The 19,001-nt window shown below is 45.2% G+C and overlaps 1 protein-coding gene across 1 annotated transcript in view; it reads right to left on the minus strand.

Annotated features, from left to right (window-relative positions):
* The window catches only part of SLC9A8 (solute carrier family 9 member A8), a 76,232-nt gene that overhangs the window by 11,730 nt on the left and 45,501 nt on the right, over positions 1 to 19,001 (minus strand). The window contains 5 exon segments of the mRNA XM_082362751.1: positions 641 to 752; positions 3,525 to 3,607; positions 5,838 to 5,954; positions 13,286 to 13,391; positions 14,899 to 15,037. Coding sequence (XP_082218877.1) covers positions 641 to 752; positions 3,525 to 3,607; positions 5,838 to 5,954; positions 13,286 to 13,391; positions 14,899 to 15,037 — 557 coding nt within the window.

The following is a 19,001-nucleotide window of genomic DNA, read 5'->3' on the forward strand; positions in this document are numbered from 1 at the left end:
CCCCAACTAGAGAAAGCCCTCGCACAGAAACGAAGACCCAACACAGCCGTAAATAAATAAATAAATACTTTAAAAAAAAATCTATAAAAAGTAGAGGAATATGGGATTGAACAGCAACTGAAATGGCCAAATAAACTATCAGAACTTAGTAACTGAATGAAAAAAAAAATCCAAATCTAGCCTGTAGTACAAAAAAGTTTAAACTTTAACCTTTTTATTCTGAGCCCCTTGTTACTTCAGCCTAGAAAGCGCTCAGGTGGGAGCGGCGCCGTGCACACCTTGCCCTGGGCTGCCCGTCTGTCCAGGAAAGAGTGGAGGGAAGGAGGGCAAATCCTGTCTCTGCTTCCCGGGGCCCCTCGTCCCGAGCAAGTCCTTTACCCTTGAGCCTGAGCTTCCTCACCTGTAGAGCAGACACGCACCACCCACTTCCTGCGCTGTGGGGAGGGGCACCGCCTGCGAAGGGCCTCGCTCAGGGCCCGTGTTATAGCAGGCGCCCCTAAATGGGAGCACGTGCAACTTGGGGCTGATGAGGCAGGCTCGTTTTGCAAGGGCTCCGGGGACACACACGTGCATTCTCCGCAGGGCCTGTGCCTTTATAACACGCACTTTCCCTCCACCATTCATTCAAGATTGGGCTTACCGCTGAACCACATGATGAACATCATCTTTGGTGTGATTTTATGATCACGGAAGAAATTCAGGAGGTAGGAGAGAGGGAAAATGTTCACCGCTCTGCCAAACAGCACAAGCACCTGTTAACAGCAACAAATTAAGTCTTAACATGGAAACCTCTGGTTCTTCAAGTTGAAGCTTGTTGAGGCTAACACAGACCTGGTAACACACCCATTATAAAGGCAGCATCCCCTTGTCATCAAAGACATGAACTCAGTGCTAGGCAGAGACCCAGGAGATGCCAGTTTCTATTTGTCTGGGAAAGGATTAAAGCTTTGTAGGTTACGTTTCCACTGTCAGAAAGAGAGGACTAACAAGGTATCAATGACAGCTTTAGTAATGCCAAGAGGCCGCGCAGAAGTACCCAGAGATTAATTTAAGGGTAATCTGGCTCCTCCAAATGTGCTCCACTGTGGGCCGGGCCTGCACTAATCATTCCCAATGGGCTAGCTCTGGAGGAACAGACAAGGTATTCCTGCCTCTCCCATGGGGGCCCCACTCCTCAGGGAAAGGAGCGAAGACTGAGAAGCGCCTACCTATGTCTGTAAATGCTGCTCCCTGAGCAAGAGGAATGCACAGGTGGGTTCTAACAGGAGGTCACACACACCCTGTCTAGCCAGTTGCTTCATGGCTTTTGGTTCCTAGCCATCTCCAAAGGCATGTCGATTTTAACAAAATATAGCTTTATGTAAAGTCTAAATCTTATCTAAGTGGCTTCTTAGAACTACTTATTAATTTACTTCCATTTTCTTCATCTTGGTTCTCACCATAACTAACTTGAACAGAATAATATATATATAGACATTCTAAGGCTCTAAGTTTATTCTTTTAACCAGCATGAATTGAGTGTGCTTTGGACTGTTGTGCCTTGGAAGGTCAAGTTAATAATTACCCACAATCATCTAACATTTATATGCCAGACAATGCTCTAATCATTTTATATGCATTATCTTGTTCAATTTACATCCTTCCAAAGGTCTTATGAGGTAGGTATTACTGTCTCTATTTTAGAGACAAGTAAACTGAGACAGCGAGAGGTTAAGTATTAAGTAACTGGTCTAAGCTGACCCAGGCAGGAAGTGGTGGAGCCAAGTCCCAAACCTGGCTCAGTCCCCAGAGCCCATGCCCTTGACCACTGAGTGAGTCTAAGGTAATCCATCTGAACGGCACAGGCCGTCCCTAGGAGTGCCAGGGCCAGACTGACCAGTTGCTCAGCGGAAAGTGAGTCACCACCCCAGGCATCGCCTCATTTTTCTTTCCCTCCCAGCTCATGGCTGAGATCGCCACCTCCCTGTTTCACCCACTGAAATCTAATCCTCCATTCCCACATGTGTGTTTCAGGGTTGACCAAATGTGGCCCCTTTCACCCAGTGACCACACTAAAGGCTACTATACTTTCTATAAAAGACTTTTGCAGCTGTTTTCTTGTCCTAAAACCTGAGTTTGGAGGACACATAACAGTGACAAAAGCAATGAGCTTGTGCCGACTAAGGTAGAAGCACCCAGATTGCAAGGAGAAACATCTTTTTCTTTAGGGTTCCTTATCTTCTCTGCCTCAGGTTCCCCATATGCCAAATAGGTAGGCCTCACTGGTTTGCACATGGTAGGTGACAGTGATTTAAAAGAAAAAGACTGCCTCTCAATAGCTGTGTTTTGTTTAGTGGAGCTGGTAATAAAAGTTAACTCAAGATGAATTATGGTAACTCAACAAGGTGTGCTTTGTAAGTGCCTTAAATTAATAGAGGATCTAAAAAGACAACAAACAGATCAAATTAGGGACAGGAGTATAAATCAGCAGGAGGACCTATGGGAGATGGGTTCACACTGACAGGACAGAGACACAGGAGGGACACAGACGAGGGACCTGGCAACACCAGGCTAATGCCCAAATGTTAGCCTTTCCCGGCACTTTGATCAGATGCCTGAGGGAGTTGGACCTTTCTTTTAAATGCTTAAACATTTATTTTTTTCCTATTCCATTCCCAAGATCTGATTTGAATGCAAATGATTAAACTTCTATTTTCCTTTTTTAAAGGTACATTTTAATTTGTCTCCTACTGCCACCACCCCTCTCTCGTCCAATTACAACACTGTTTCCCAAATCTTCTCAATGGTAAGAATCACCTGGGATGATGATTCCTCCAGATGAATCTCCAAAGGAGGTAAGGGCCTTGTAATCTTTACCTTGAACAAGTGTCCAAGGTCATGCTTATAAATGGACACATTTGAAGGAAACCACAGCAAGAATTAGGTATATTCATTATAATCATCCAGAAAAAGTAGAAAAGAAAAAGAAATCATCCCCAGTTCTACAACCAGTGAACATTTGGCTGCATTTTCTTACATATTTTCTTTTTTCTATGCATGCTGTTTTTACATGGTTATGATCAAGTACACATTCAATTCTGAAATCTGCTTTTACTACCTAACGTTAAAAACTGGTAAATTTTTTTTTTTTTTATGGCTGCGCCGTGCAGCCTGCAGGATCTTAGTTCCCTGCTGACCAGGGATCAAACCTGTGCCCCCTGCAGTGGAAGCTCGGAAGTCTTAACCACTGGACTGCCAGGGAAGTCCTGAAAAAAATGGTAATTTTTAAAGAAGACTATAACAATTCAAGGCCACTTAAAATTAAAACCAAGCAAAAATTCTTTTCTAGGGATATTTATTTACTTAATTCCATACCTTCCCATTTATTGTATGTTCATGAATTTTTAACAAAAAGAAACTTTAAACAGAAGGTTGTCTATGTAGCTGTTGACTTTGACCAGTTAACAGTTACATAAGTGAATCCAGAATACATGGTTATCGACCTACAAATAAGTAGTTAAATAAAAAACAAGGAAAATACTTACTATGCACCAGATGACAAAGGAAATTTCAAACTTGTGAGGGAAACTAAAAATGGACAGGCCAAGAAATGCAAACACACATGTTTCTGAAACAAACCAAAGAATGGATTATTCAGCCTCAACTATTTTCTTCCAATACAGCACGGGATTGTTATGCAAGCAAACATTCAGAAGTTAATCAGAATCCAGTATACCACTTTGCTTATTTTCTGGAAAATCCTGCAACCAGTACCTTGGCAAACTTGTCCTTTGATTCTCTCATTCTTTTCTATCACATAAGCAACAAGTGCTTGCTATTCAGAATCTCCGAATTTAATAAGCCAGCTGTCAAATAAATACTCTCCCGCCTGGGGACGATGATAAATATATGAATCTGTCCATTTGCTGAACACTGCGATTAGCAAGGATCCCAACTGCGGCAAAGTGGCAAAAATTCAGAGCAAATGACTGCAGACACCATGTGACTAGTGTGAAAGGGCCCTTTGTTAACTTCCTTGCCAGAGCGGACAAAGCCAAATGACTGACTTCACATATTTAATGTTGCCACAAAGTTTAGAAGAAGGCTTACACCCTGCAGGATTTGCAGGAAGAAATACATTTCAACTCTTGGCTCCACTCCACAAGTCAAAGAGAGTCTGACATTTACTCTTGCTGTACAAGCAGTCACTTGTGTATCCTAAGAAAAAGCACCTTAGAAATTCCTAGCGCTAGGCTCCCTGCTTAGACTGTGACATCCTCCAGAATAACCGTACAGCCAGGGAGACAAAGACACTATTTTAAAAGTTGAGCATCATAAAACATCAAGGCTGTTTTAAAACATTTCAGCAATGTTTTTTTTCTTCAAATGTGTATCCTTTTAGAATAAGTCCACAAGCTGGACAGTATACTTACCCTTCTACTCCTTGAATGTTTTTATCAAATATTTTTGTCATCTTTCGAAATCAGCTTATTTAGAACACATTCAGATCTACGTAATGCTTTTCCCTGGCGGCATGAATACTATTATGTGGATACGTCATGGTTAATTTAATGAATCCTTGATGGGTATTTAGACTGTTTCTATTTCTGATATTGAAAAAGCAACAACAAACATCCCTGTGCACAGACTAAATTCCTGATGGTAGAATCGCTGGGTCAAAGAGTATGTGCCTTTTAAATTCAGACTGATGCTGCAAATGACTCTCCAAAAAAGATGGCATCAATGTATATGCCCATCAACAGGGCCTATTTTCTATACGTTTGTGCCAGAAGTGGGGAATCACCAAACTTAAAATCTGATGGGTACAAAATAGAATTTGATGGATGTTTTGCTTTACATTTCCTTATGGTGAGAGAGTCTTCCGCCATGACTTTCTGAGAAGGGTGCTGTGGAAACAATACCCACTGGGCCAGGAAGAGACAGACCGCTTCCAGACGCACTTCTTAGCCATGAGACGGTGCTCGGGTCATGTGACCTGAGACTCCCTGTTTGTGGAATGAAGTCTCTGCACAGCTTGCCCCCGACTCCCAGCACGTGACAGTGTGGAACTGGTGCTTCGAAATGAGACAGCCCACAGAAATGCCAGGGGAGGTGCTGATGATGACAGGCAGAGCACAGCCACTTGGGGGCCGGCGTGAAGGGACAGTGTGGGAGTGGTTCCTTCACTCCCAGGTGTAAACTAGGGGCAGGTACATGACGGGTTCATCAGACTGTGATGCATAACTGAAACTGCTTAAGAGAAACAGTCCTCACGGTGTGACCCAGGCCAACGATGACACCTCTAATTCAGGATTTGCCTGAGACACGTCCTTCAAGATGCTCTTGTGAACAAAGGATCCTGTGGACAAGTTTGGGAAATGCTGTCACTCTGTCTCTTTCTTAGAAATTCCCAATGCACGTTGGCGGAAAAGTCTCACAAGTTCAGAAACTTGTTAAACTTTATTTACCCCAGGATTTCCCAAACTGTTTTTTGACTATGGAGTCTTTTTTCACTTAATTCTCATCAATATCAGTTCCAAGGAACACATTTTTTTAGAAATGTCACTTTCATATATTGCAAATACATGAGTCTCAAATGTTCGTTATTAGCAGTTCTCATTATTTCTTGGTCTTAAAATTATAGGCATCGAAAGTTCCATTTGTTAGGTATTAGGCTTACTTTATGGAATGTGAAAGCCAGAGTAACAAACAAAAGCTAAGGGAGTGTAGTATCTGGCTCTGAGGAATTCTGCGGCCTCCTCTGTCAGGGAAAACCTCAACGGACTCCTGGAACAGGCTGAGGAAGAACAAGTAGCTCTGGGTAGGCCCACGTGGGACCACACAGAGGCAGAACTCACCGCACAAGAAGGCCACAGTCCGGAGGGTTTGCTGCATGAGGATCTGGGTGACTGGGGACAGGTTATGGTGTGTGTAGTGAGACATCACGATGCCTGAGAACAGGATGGCCATAATGCCTAGAGAGGGACAAAGGGGCAAAGTGCACAGGCATGAGGAGAGCGGAAAAGCACCTTCCATGTGATAGGCAATAATGCCCCACACCTCCTACAAGTCCCTGGAGCCTACAGTATTAGGTGTTTTAAGAAAAAGGATGGGAAAATAACACCTGAGGCCTCCCAGAGGCTGCAGAGAACTGCTAAGGGCCCGTCTCTCTGGTAGCTTCATTACCGGCTGGGTGACTTTGGGCCAAGTTTCTTCCCCTCACCAAGCCTCAGTTTTCTCAACTGTACAGTGGGACTAATAGTACCCATGCTCATGGAAAACGTTAGGAGGGTAATGCAGAGAAGCCATGTAAAGTGCCCTTCACAAGACCAGGGCAGAACAGGTGTGAGCCGTCACTATATCCATGTCATTCATGGATATAAGAGGGGCAGGTGAACCACTCTTGGGGCAGAAAGGGAACATAAGAATCTGGGTATGGAGAATGGGTGGGTTTTTATTTACTTTGTCATACTTTAATTTTGAATTTTCCCCTAATCGCCATGAATTAACCTTATAATATGAAAAGAGAGATGTGTTATTAAAAAAAAAAAGTGATGTCTTTTCTTTAAAGGTCACCATGAGAGAGTCTACAACTTTTGTTGTGTACTCAGGATTTGAGTTTCAACTTTCGTCCACTGCCCCTAATCACTGCTGAAGCCACTTCCATGGGTTTCCTCTCAGTGTCTCCCTGGCGAGGCAGAAGCTGAGATTTTTACAAAGCCATTAAACAAGCTGCCAAGATACATGAATTCCAAGTCAAACTTTATAAGCAAAAATTTAACTCACTTCTGCCATTTTGTAGAAACAGATTACTGGCTAACTTTCCATTTAAAAATGAGTGAAGCAGGGCTTCCCTGGTGGCGCAGTGGTTGAGAGTCTGCCTGCCAATGCAGGGGACATGGGTTCGGGCCCTGGTCTGGAAGGATCCCACGTGCCGCGGAGCAACTGGGCCCGTGAGCCATAATTACTGAGCCTGCGCGTCTGGAGCCTGTGCTCCGCAACAAGAGAGGCCGCGATAGTGAGAGGCCCGCGCACCGCGATGAAGAGTGGCCCCCGCTTGCCACAACTAGAGAAAGCCCTCGCACAGAAACGAAGACCCAACACAGCCATAAATAAATAAAAAAAAAAAAAAAAAAAAAAAGAGTGAAGCAAAGGAGAATGTCCTACTTGGGAGGGCAGAAGCAAAGGAACTAGACAGGAAGTGCACTTTGATACCTGAAGGCTGGGTCTCTGCACAAGGAGACTCAAAAGGGGGCCCTGCTTCCAATTTCCCTCTTCCATTCCCAGAGCTGGTACAAGGCTTGGAAGAACGCCCTTGGTCTGTTGGTCCAGTGTTACCTGCCATCCATTTAAGTGTTCCCACTTTCAAGTGACAATCCTCTCCTTGGTCCTGCCATGGGCAGAGCATGTCTGGCGTACTAGCCTGACTTTTACACCCTAATCTTGAGTTGAGGAAATATATGCACAGGAGTCAAAGAGATGTCTTTATATCTGACTGTACATAAATGAAGTTTTTTTTTTCTTTTTGGTGCAATAAAGTTTGTTTTGGCACAAAACAAAATGACTGAAAAACGCAGAATTGCGTTGGAGACATTTCAACTGCTAAGCCTGCTGCGTAAACAATACCTTACAAAACAGAGGAAAACCCTGCTCTTTGTGGTGCCCAACAGGTATTGGCTGGCCGGAGAGATAGCAGTAGCTGGAACGTGTTATCTCCTAGCCCTCTTGGGAAACAGCAAATTCCTTTGCTCTTTCATTTGTCCCAAAAAGGAGGCCAGACAGGGAAATTCCAGCAACGCTGCCCACAAGCCACACCTGACGAGCCTGGAGAAGGGAAAGGACAGGGCAGGAGACTTCTTTACTTGCTACTTTAGAGCAGTGAGAAGACTCTGGAAGTCACGAGTCGTTCTGAGCCTCTGCTCCGCTAGATAAAACACACGATAACAACACCTCCGCTGTCCCCTCAATTCATCTGCTCTTCTCAGTAAGTTCCTGCAGGCGACCACCCGAGAGCTTCTCCTTCCTGACTCTGCACCTAGACCACAGACGCCACAGGGAACGTGAGGGGAAACAGAGGGAGAGACCAGAACCGTGGAGGTCGGGGGAGGAGCACGCGGCACAGCACACTTCAGTTTCTACGGACTTGCTCCTCAGCCCCTCTCTGCCTTCTGTGCAGTCCAGTGCTAGAGACGGCTCTGGCTTCTGGGCTCTCAAAGGGCTTTGTTTCACCAGCCTGCTTCAAGAAGGGTTATCAATTCACTGCAAAGCTGAGGCTTTAGAGTTCCTACCCTGAAGGGAAAGTCAACCCCAGAGGAGCCTGAACCACTTAAGCTGTGAATCACAACCGCTTAAGTTGTGACAGGAGTGGCCTTCCGCCCATGTCATCATTCTGCCCACAGAACGAGGTCGTCATAGCTCACGGGAGTCCTGGCATTGAACAGCCACTCCAGAAAGCCAAAGGTTCTGGGAAGTCAGCTCTGACAGTGAAACGTGGAACTTCTCGTGGGACTGAGCGTCAGGAGAGGCCACTGCCAGAGCGCCAGCAAGCCTTCCTCCACAGGAAACAAGGAGACAGGCTCAAGGCAGAAGGGGTCTGGCTGGCCGCTTTAGTCTGGTGCACTACAGGCCAGGGGTTGGAAACCCAAACTCCTCAGGGGACAGACAATAAAAATAAAGATAAAAACAATAAGTGGGTGAGTGGCACATGGGCAAAGAAGGCACAAGCCCATCTATAAAGGGCTGATGGCAGCCCTGTGGATGGGGGCCTAGTGCTGACCAGTCTTCCTTCTGGTTTTTGAGAAACTCCAGAAATCTGTTTCTTATGGGAAATCTTCCAACTTTTTGTTTTTTTTTGGCCGTGCCACACAGCTCGCTGGATTTTAGTTCGCTGACCAGGGATCGAACCCCGGGCCCCTGGCAGTGAAAGCAGCGAGTCCTAACCACTGGACCGCCAGGGAATTCCCAGAAATCTTCTGACTTTTAATGACAGCAACTAATTCAAATGTTTAAACATTTTCTGTAGAGATAAACAAATCCCATTTGGGGGCTGAATTTGGACCATATAGAAACGGGCCCTCTGGCCAACAAAAGAGTGACCAGCCAGCCACGACCCTCATGCCAGTCTAGTCTGGGGTCGGGGGAACTCTCAAATCCCGGGGGCTAAAGGAAAGAGTCAGGGTCAGCAGTGGGTACAAAAGCCGCAGGGACAGCTTAAGTGTTTGCCCTACGTGCCCTCCCTAAGCCCAGGTGACTTTACCACCCAGACGACCCTCACCCACTGCAGCTGCCCCCGGCATAGGCTGCAAAGACACTGAAGGGGAAACCGGTCCAGCAGGCTCGCTCCTGGAGATAAAAGGCCTGGGGATTTAAAACATGCCCTGGAATGAAGAATCCTGATATATTTACTTCTTTCAGAAGGCAAAATCATTTAAGGAAGTAGACAGCAGTGCAGCAAACGGTCAGCCTCTTAGAAGGAAGGCAGGAAGAGAAGAGAGGGAGGGAGGAGGGAGGAAATCCATTTCTAGTCTCAGTTAAATCCATTGTTTCAAATGTAATTAAGGAATAAAGGGATTCAAATCCAAAAGGCAGGAGTTGAAAGGGTATTGTGTACAATTTCTATTGCACTGAACTTTACTGTGGGTAAAACACGATGTACTTCTTGAAGGCTGAGTCAGGCCATAGTCAGTTTTCTTTGTTAATTACCCAATAAGGAACATATTTTGCTATAAAACATCTGAACTCAGAGGTAAAGAGTAAAACAAGACTCTCCATTCACACCGCCTGCCCAGAGGTGACTACTATTAACAGTTCAACATGCAGATTGCCAGCTCTTTTACTATGCCATTATAAAGTTTATCTGTCTTTAAAAAAGTAATAAACAGGGTCTTCCCTTGTGGCGCAGTGCAGGGGACACGGGTTCGAGCCCTGGTCCGGGATGCCGCAGAATGACTGGGCCCGTGCGCCACAACTACGGAGCCTGCGCTCTAGAGCCCGAGAGCCACAACTGCTGAGGCCCGCGCGCCTAGAGCCCAAGCTCCGCAGCAAGGGAGGCCACCGCAATGAGGGGCCCGCACACCGCGGCGAAGGGTAGCCCCCGCTTGCCGCAAGTAGAGAAAGCCGCGCGCAGCAGCGAAGACCCAACGCAGCCAAAAAAAGAAATAACTAATAAATAAATTTATTTTTAAAAAGTGATAAATGGTATCATATTACAGATATGACACGTATTACTGGCACAGTGATTTTTAAAAAGTCCTCCAACACTTGGCTTTGCATGTGTAACAGAACGCCAACTCCTTCCCAGGCCTACAGAGCCCTGCGGGACAGGGTCCTCGCCCCTGTGTCAGCCACGCCATCTTCCTGCTCTTCCTGGAGCAAGCCAAGCTCCCTCAGGTCTATCTGGGACTCTCGGCACCTGCTGCTCCCGCTGCCAATCGCTCCCTCCCCAGAGCCTCCAGCACTGGCTCCTGTTCACCACACAGGTCTTAGCCCCAGTGCCACCCCTTTGAGGACACCTTCCTGACTCGCTACCTCATAATGTTCCTGCCCCCGTGACACTCCATCACATTACTCTGATTTCTTTTTTTCACGTCACTTTTTTTTTTTAAATTAATTATTTATTTATTTTTGGCTGTGTTGGGTCTTCGTTTCTGTGCGAGGGCTTTCTCTAGTTGCGGCGAGCGGGGCCACTCTTCATCGCGGTGTGCAGGCCTCTCACTGTCACGGCCTCTCTTGTTGCGGGGCACAGGCTCCAGACGCGCAGGCTCAGTAGCCGTGGCTCACGGGCCCAGTTGCTCCGCGGCATGTGGGATCTTCTCAGACCAGGGCTCGAACCCGTGTCCCCTGCATTGGCAGGCAGATTTTCAACCACTGCGCCACCAGGGAAGCCCTCACATCACTTCTTACTACCTGAAATTACCCTATGTGTTTGCTTACTTGCTTATTATCTCGCTTCTGCAGGCAGAAACCTGATCTTGTCTTGTTTATTACTGTACCTCTGAAACCAAGGAGTGTTCTCGGCACAGGGTAGGCATTAAATAAATATTTACTGAATGGATGAGTGAAAGGAGGTTTTTCTTTTTCTTTTTTAAATTTAATTAATTAATTAATTTTTGTCTGCTTTGGGTCTTCGTTGCTGCACGCGGGCTTCCTCTAGTTGCGGCGAGCGGGGGCTACTCTTCATTGCAGTGCGCAGGTTTCTCATTGTGGTGGCTTCTCTTTTTGCGGAGCACGGGCTCTAGGTGTGTGGGCTTCAGTAGTTGTGGCACGTGGGCTCAGTAGTTGTGGCTCGCAGGCTCTAGAGCACAGGCTCAGTAGTTGTGGCGCACGGGCTTAGTTGCTCCGCGGCATGTGGGATCTTCCCGGATCAGGGATCGAACCCATGTCCCCTGCATTGGCAGGCAGATTCTCAACCACCGCGCCACTAGGGAAGCCCCAGAGTGGCACTTTTATTATGTCTACTTCATATGAAGAAGTGGAGGCTCAGAGTGGTTAAGTCTGCTCTCAGAGGTTACACAGCTAATGAGAGGTGGAGTTGGGATTCAAACCGAGTCTGTCCGGTGCCCTTAACCGCTGTGTTCTAGACACACAGATTTAGGTAAATGATTCTTAGGGAGAGCGTCCTGTTTGGTGGTCCTGGTAACCACTTAGTCCTTTGTGACAGTCAGGAAAAGCAGAGCACAAAGAGGAAGGAGGGGACAGCACCAAAGTCACCTTTTCTGTTTGTACCCTTACAGTAACAGGGTGAGCCTCCCCTTCTCTGAAAACCCTGCATGACAAACATCCCACCGGCAGAGTGTGGGCAGAGCCAGCCCGTCACCGAGAGGTGGACGCGTGTGTTCTTGGCTTGCATGTGCTCTTTTTGGCCCCATTAGCGTGCACGGCAGAGGTCCCTAAGGAAACGAAACCCCTACAAATAGAAAACACTGCCTCTCTGAAGAAAAGACAAGAAAAACACTCCCTGGTTTTAATCACAAATTTCAAATGGATGCATGAAATATATCTTTGCCACCAGGTACTCAGTGTTCATCTCAAAGGGGTGGGGAATGATCTAGAAAAACAGACGTAAAAATAGCTAGGCTAGAGCCAAATGACTCACAGGTAGTGGTAAGTGCCAAAATTCAGGAAAGATAAGAGAGGGAACAGGATGGCAGATACTGGGATGAAATTATCCAAGAGAACTGGCTTGGGATTAAAAACAAACGAGACCCTGAGGTTTACAAAGTTCTCCAGAGAAAATGGCCAGAGTCCTCTCTGCCTCCTCCTTGGCAAGACCTGCTCACAGAGAACCCATGTGTGACGCCAGACAGTGACCTGAGGGAAGGAGAATTCTGCTCAGCAGCAGAGGAGGAACAGAAAAAAATATTGCAAGAAACTGATAAAAACGTACTACATTTGATAAAAGCCATAAACTTAAAGTATAAACCCACGAAGTTCAACAAATCCCAAGAGGAATATAAAGAGAACCACACCAAGGCACATCAAAATCAAACTGCCACAGGCCTGTCAAAATGGCTAGTTTTTAAAATTAAAATAAGTGTTGATGAGGATGTGAAGCAGCTGAAACTCTCTCATACATTCTGGTGGGAACGCAAATGGCCCAGTCACTCTGTAAAACACTCGGCAGTTTCTGATTAAGCAAAATATACACCTACCGTTAAGACCCAGCAACCTTACTTACTCCTAGGTATTTATCCAAGATAAATGAAAATACGCATATTAATAGCCAAAATCTGGGAAAGTCCAAATGTCCTTCAAAGGGTGAATGGAAAAACCGGCTCAATAAGAATGTAAAACTACTGATACAGCAAAAATGTGGTGTCTCTCAAGAACATTATGAAAACTGAAAGAAACAAGTCACAAAAGACTAAAAACTACATGATTCCCTTTATATGACATTTATATTCTGGAAAAGGCAAAACTATAGTGGAAGAATGCAGGTCAGTGGGTGCCGGGGCCCAGGGACGGGCTAAGGGATTGACTGCCCTTGGCAGTCTGACCCCATCCTTTGACTGAAGGCCCTTCAGAGGGCTTGTTTTGAGAGACAGGCAACATTGGAAGAGATGTTTTGATCTCTGCTACAGGATGGCGGGTAAAGAGAAAAGGTGACCGTGACAACACTGAGTTCCTGGATCCAGGCAGGTCTGAATTCAGATGTATCCCTAGAGAGCCAGTTAGTCCCCTTTATTGCTTAAGCTCTTCTGAGTTGTGACTGTCTCTTATGATTGAAAGTGACCCAATCGACATAACCTTTCACCAGGCAGGACAACAGACCATCAGCCCCAGCATTTCAACACTCTCCGTCACTTACCTGAGAGTGAGATTCCTTCTGCGAGCCCATATGGAAGATAAGCGAAAATGATCATCATGCCAAACTCCAAGGAAGGCGTTTTCCTCAAGTCAATATGCTTTAGCACGTAAATGACAATTGTCAAGGAAAAAGAATCAAAGGACACTTACGGATGATCTAGAGAAGTCACAAAACTGCTGCCTTCCAAATAGAGAAGGTAAACAATGGATACAAAGATTTGGGAACATCTCAAGGTAACAGGTGAAAATTTGTCATGATGGATTTTTTTCTTTGCTGGGAGACTCTTGTTTTAAGGAAGGGAATCTGACAAAATACTAAGAGATGTAAATTCCTGAGACAAACGGTAGGGGAAAACTAAAGTCACCCTAAGTCATTTCATTTGGAAATGCTGACTTGGAGGGCTGGGAGCCATGGGGTGCGGGGGGCGGGCGGGCTGTGGGGAGCTGGGGCTGCAGACAGACTGAGGACACCCACACTGCCAGGCCCCTTCCAGGGCTGTGTCCCTCTTCCACTCCTCTGACGACATCAGCTGAGGTCACTAACGGGGTTTCCAGAATCCTGGGGATCAATGCCCCATTGAAGGACCTTCTCTCCTATTCCTGGACATTTATAAACTCATGTTCCTGTGAAAGGAGAATCTTCCACGTATTCAAATGTTGTTCACATGCCTGTGCTGGAGCCCACAGCACCCATTTACTGGGGCTTCATTAAAGAAGATGCTCTCCCCGCCCCTCCGCTCTTTTAAAGAAAGAGATAAATAAAGAGGAAAATACTGAACTAGAAAAAGTTTTCTTTTCCATTCCGTTTATTGATACAATATGAGAAGCTGTCAGCTGACTCAATAGCGCCTTGAGACTTCTGGACATAGGGACTGAAGGGAAAATTCAACAGGATGGCAGACAAACACGCCTGTCTCAGGCAGAAGAGGCTTTCCTGGCCGGCCATCTGTGAAACAAACTGCTGGCGGAGGAGGGCCAGGTGGCCATCTCCCCAAGATGCACGCAGGCTTACGCTCACACAGAAATGGTCTGGTGCCTGTTCCTGTTTTAAACGTGACAAATTTTCTACAGCAATAAAGGTGTCGGCGGCCTTAACAAGTCTCTTGGCTTCTGTGGCTGGAAAAGCTTATGGGTTGTTAAGCCACAAAATCAGTGTGAATAACTTAGATGGAGCTCACTTTGAAAGTCCCTTTTCTGGTTCTTCCAGATAAATACTTTCAGTGGCGTAGAGATTTTCTCAATTTGACATTTTCTAAGGAAATTAATTTCCGATTTTCTTAATGTGAAAAGTGAGACAGCAGAAAATGAAATTCATCTGAATGCAGTTATCACACTCTGGGAACTGAGAAGACCCCAAAGTCAGATCTGATATTCAACAGTGTACATGTTTTTTAAGCTTTGAAAAGTGATATCCTAAATTTCACATGTTAAATTTTAAAATCCTTGAGTTTAAATTAAAGTGTTCTTCGAACCAGAACTAAGCATAAAAATCCTCCTTAAATACGACTTTAGACTAAAATTGGTCCCCTTAAGGAACTGGAGAAAATGACGAGAGATGGATGTAATTAGGAATAATCTTCTCAGCCATGTGTGTTCATCATATTAAAAGGATATTAATGCAGAGATTAAGCCAGTGAGAGTGCCGAGTGCTGCTGAGCCAAAGAACATTTTGAGGAAGTAGCCAAGGGCTTGTAAAAATGTTTGCCACCCACTGACATCTGACATATTTTTTCTTGTTAAACCTTCAGCTGTGCTAGGAAATAAAAGAAAAAAAAGAAAGAAGTTAAAATGTTATAGACAAAGTTATCAGAAATTAACTTAGAACTCAAAACTTATTTCTGGCTTATTCTCTCGTTCATTCACTCATCATTCAACCCGTTAGTCAAACACTTATTTGTTCACCTACTTTGTTCCAGGCACTGTGTTAGTTTCTGGGGGTTTAGAGATGAGAGCAGGTGCCTGCCCTTAGGGAACTCTATAGTCTAATGAGGGAGAAAAACAAGATGGAGGGCTTTCCTGGTGGCGCAGTGGTTGAGAATCCGCCTGCCAATGCAGGGGACACGGGTTCGAGCCCTGGTCCGGGAAGATCCCACATGCCGCGGAGCAACTAAGCCCGTGCGCCACAACTACTGAGCCTGTGCTCTAGAGCCTGTGAGTCACAACTACTGAGCCCGCCTGCCGCAACTACTGAAGCCCACGCGCCTAGAGCCCGTGCTCTGCAACAACAGAAGCCACTGCAATGAGAAGCCCGTGCACCACAACGAAGAGTAGCCCCCGCTCACCGCAACTACAGAAAGCCCACACGCAGCAACGAAGACCCAACACAGCCAAAAAGAAAAAGAAAAAAAAAAGAAAAAAAAAAAAAACAAGATGGAAACTAGGACCATCTCAGGAAAGAGCAAAGAGCTGTAGGAAATACACGGTGGGCATCTAACTCAGACTGGTGGGGGTCAAGGAAGGTTCTTTATGACACATGGGCTGGGTTTCAATTTAGGATAGAGAAGAGTTAACCAGGTGAAGAAATGAGGGAATGCACCCAAGGCAGAGGGAAGAGCATGTGGGGAGGTAGGGAGCCCCAAAATACTAGCAGCATATCTAGGAGCAGGAGATCACACAGATGACTGTGGACAGAACACAGGAACTGGCTGTGGGGGGAGGGGGCTGGTGGGGAGGACAGTGGTAGAGTAAGGCAAGAGCAGCAGGCAGGGCCAGGCCCCGTGAAAGGCTTTTGATGAACCAAGCTAAGGAGTTGGTGTTTCATCCTGATGGCCCTGGGGAGTCACAGGGAGTGTTTTCAGTGCAGGGTGGGCGTGGGGGAGTGGGGATCCTGTGGGATAAAACCCGAAACTGAGGCTGTGGCATGAAGTCAGACTAGAATGGAGCCTCCTAAAGAAGGAATATCAGTGGGTAAGGCCCAGAGTGGGGATTTGGGAGGAGACATCAAGAGGAAGAATTGAAAGGACTTTCCTTTCACTGCTACAGAGCAAAGAAAAATGTCAGCAGCCATTAAATTCAACTGTTGGTTTTATCCCCAAAGGTAAAACCATTACACCATTAAAATAGTTATTCTCATTCAATATCCTCCTCCTGCTGATTCCACCTTCTCTCAAATCCATCCACTTCTCTCCCTCCCTCCCCTACTATCCTCCAGCTCAGGGCGTCTGCCTCGCGGATCTCTCTCTATATACATCCTGCTCTTCCTAGGAGAACCCATTCTCTACTCAGGGGCCTGAACGATCCCTTGAAAATGCACATCTGATCGAGTTATTGGCCTGTTCAAAACCCCCCGTCAGTCTCCTGCTGCTTCCTGGGGGAAGCTCAGCCTTCTGAGCCTGACCGACTCCTCCCACCACACCTCCCACCCCACCTCCTCCTCATTCGGGCCGGCCTCCACTGTCACCGACACCTCCCCGTAGGTAGGTCGTAGGTCACTCTTCCTGGGCTCCAGCTGACTCTGGCTTGTTCTCAGAACCCAGGGTCAGTGACACTCCCTCAGGGACACCTGCCTTCACATAGGCCAGCCCATTTACAGGCTCTCCTGGTGCCTGACTTCTCCACAGCATGTGGAACTAGTGAATCATTCCATGAGGACCATGCCTGTGTCCACCTTGTTCACTGCCATATGTCCAGAGCCTAAGCAGAGCCCAGCACACAGAAGATACTCAACAAATTTTTGCTGAATCAGTAAACAAAACAAAGAATTGTCAATAGTAATGTTCAGCTTCATTAATCTGCGTTTCATGAACTGGTATAATTTTAAAGCAGGATAATTTGTGATAAAAGGGTGGCTTGGTCAGATAACCTCAGCCTTTTCTGGTGATTTACAGCATAATATAACATAATAAAGGTTCTGAGAAGTCCTGCAAAAAAAGAAAACCAACTTTTTTCACATAAAAGTTTTCTAAACTCACCCCAATAGCCCCATTCCCTTTCTTTCCCAGCAGATCCCATGTTAACATCCCAGCTTGGGGAAAGCTGGGAACCAACAAGGTTCTTACTGGGAAAGTACTTTTGAAGGCTAAGATCACCTCTAGGTCCCAAAGGGATCCGTGGGCCACAAGCATAGCATCCAGCCCCCACCTCATTTCATTACCACAGCTGGGACACTGGCTGGTGTCACTGCTTTCTTTTCATGCAAAGGAGACTGAGGCCTAAAGAAACTGGCTAACTGGGTGAGGTCACACCAATGGTTAACAGCAGACCCAGGGGCGAGGCCAGTGGTTTCTGAACTCAAGATAAATGAAGGTAGATTTCGGACTCTTTCTAGCCTGGAAATGTTGTGCATTTTATTTTTTCAGGTCATGTTTCTCACACCTTAAAGAATAAAAGACAATGATGCTTCAGGATCCATTTCATGAGCTTTAGCTGCAGCTGCAGAGAACAAAAGGTTTCCTCTACCACAATTATTGTAAGAATAGATTGTCACAGTAACAAATCAAAGCTAAAAATAATTTAATTAAGGTTAATGAAGAAACAGAAGATACTCAGCTTTCTGGCACTTATGAAAGTGAAAACATTAAAAAAGGGGTAATTCATTCACATATTCAGTTACAAAGATAAATGTATCATCATCAGATCACTTTGAAAAACAAGATATGATTCTTCCCTGTAACCAAGGAAAGCTGACAACACCTCCCCCTACACTGCAAAAACAAGGCAGTCCTACCACATCCCCTTTCTCCCCCATCTCCCGCTTTTACCTGAAAATGCCTATGGACTCACAGGACAACCCATCTGAGTCAGAGACTTAGGTCAGTGACTCCTACCCCAGCCTGTGTACCGGTAAGTAGTGGAGGTGAAGGCTGGAAACCATATATGCATGTGGCCCACTGATTCAATTTTGGAAACTGTCATCATAGGTGAACTTGGCCTTCAAAAGCAGTATTCCAGGAAGAATGTATGGCTAGTTACAATGACTCCATCCTTTCTCATTTTAAAAAGAAAGTATCTCCTAACCATTGGCCTTTTTGTGGCAAAGGAGACCTGGGAAAGCTCAGAAAAGATCCTACTTCTGACAGATTTAAGAAAAAAATAAATTAGAGACAAGGCAGTTGAGTTTAGCTCCTCATGTATAAGAATAACTCATGATGTCACCTCCAATTTAGGCACAATTCCTTATCACAAATGTTCAAATGCACAACCAGGACACAAGATAAAGGTAAAAACCAGAAAACTGAGACGCTTTCAAAGTAGATCTTAAGAAAAAATATCAGATTTTTTAAAAGCTCTTACAGCATGATATATGATAATTTCCTAATAAAGCTATAGAAATTTTTGCTAAGAGAAACATGAAAAAGCCAGCAATAGGGAACTGGTCAAATAGATCACAGTAAATCCATAAATAGATCACAGTAAATCCATAGAAAGAATACTCTGCAACTAGTTAAATGATGTTATGAATATAAATGATGTTTATCAACTCCATTCAATGGAAAAGTTACAATACAGTATATACCCATCTAAATAAATTACATGTACCTTCTACCAAATTGTTAACTGTAATTATCTCTTGGGAGTTACAATGCTCGTATTTTTTTTTCTTTTCTTTCTTTCTTTGTTGAGTTTTCTAAATTTTATATGCAGAATATATGTATTATTTTAGAATATATACATATGTTTTTGTTTTGTTTAAGGGTCTGCTGAGCACCTCTTTCAATTAAGCAACATTTGGTAAGTTCTTCCTGCAAAAGCAGGACAAAAACAGGACAAACAATAGC

Source organism: Balaenoptera borealis (genome assembly GCF_965194805.1).
Source record: "Balaenoptera borealis genome assembly, chromosome: 16".
Classification (NCBI taxonomy): Eukaryota; Metazoa; Chordata; class Mammalia; order Artiodactyla; family Balaenopteridae; genus Balaenoptera; species Balaenoptera borealis.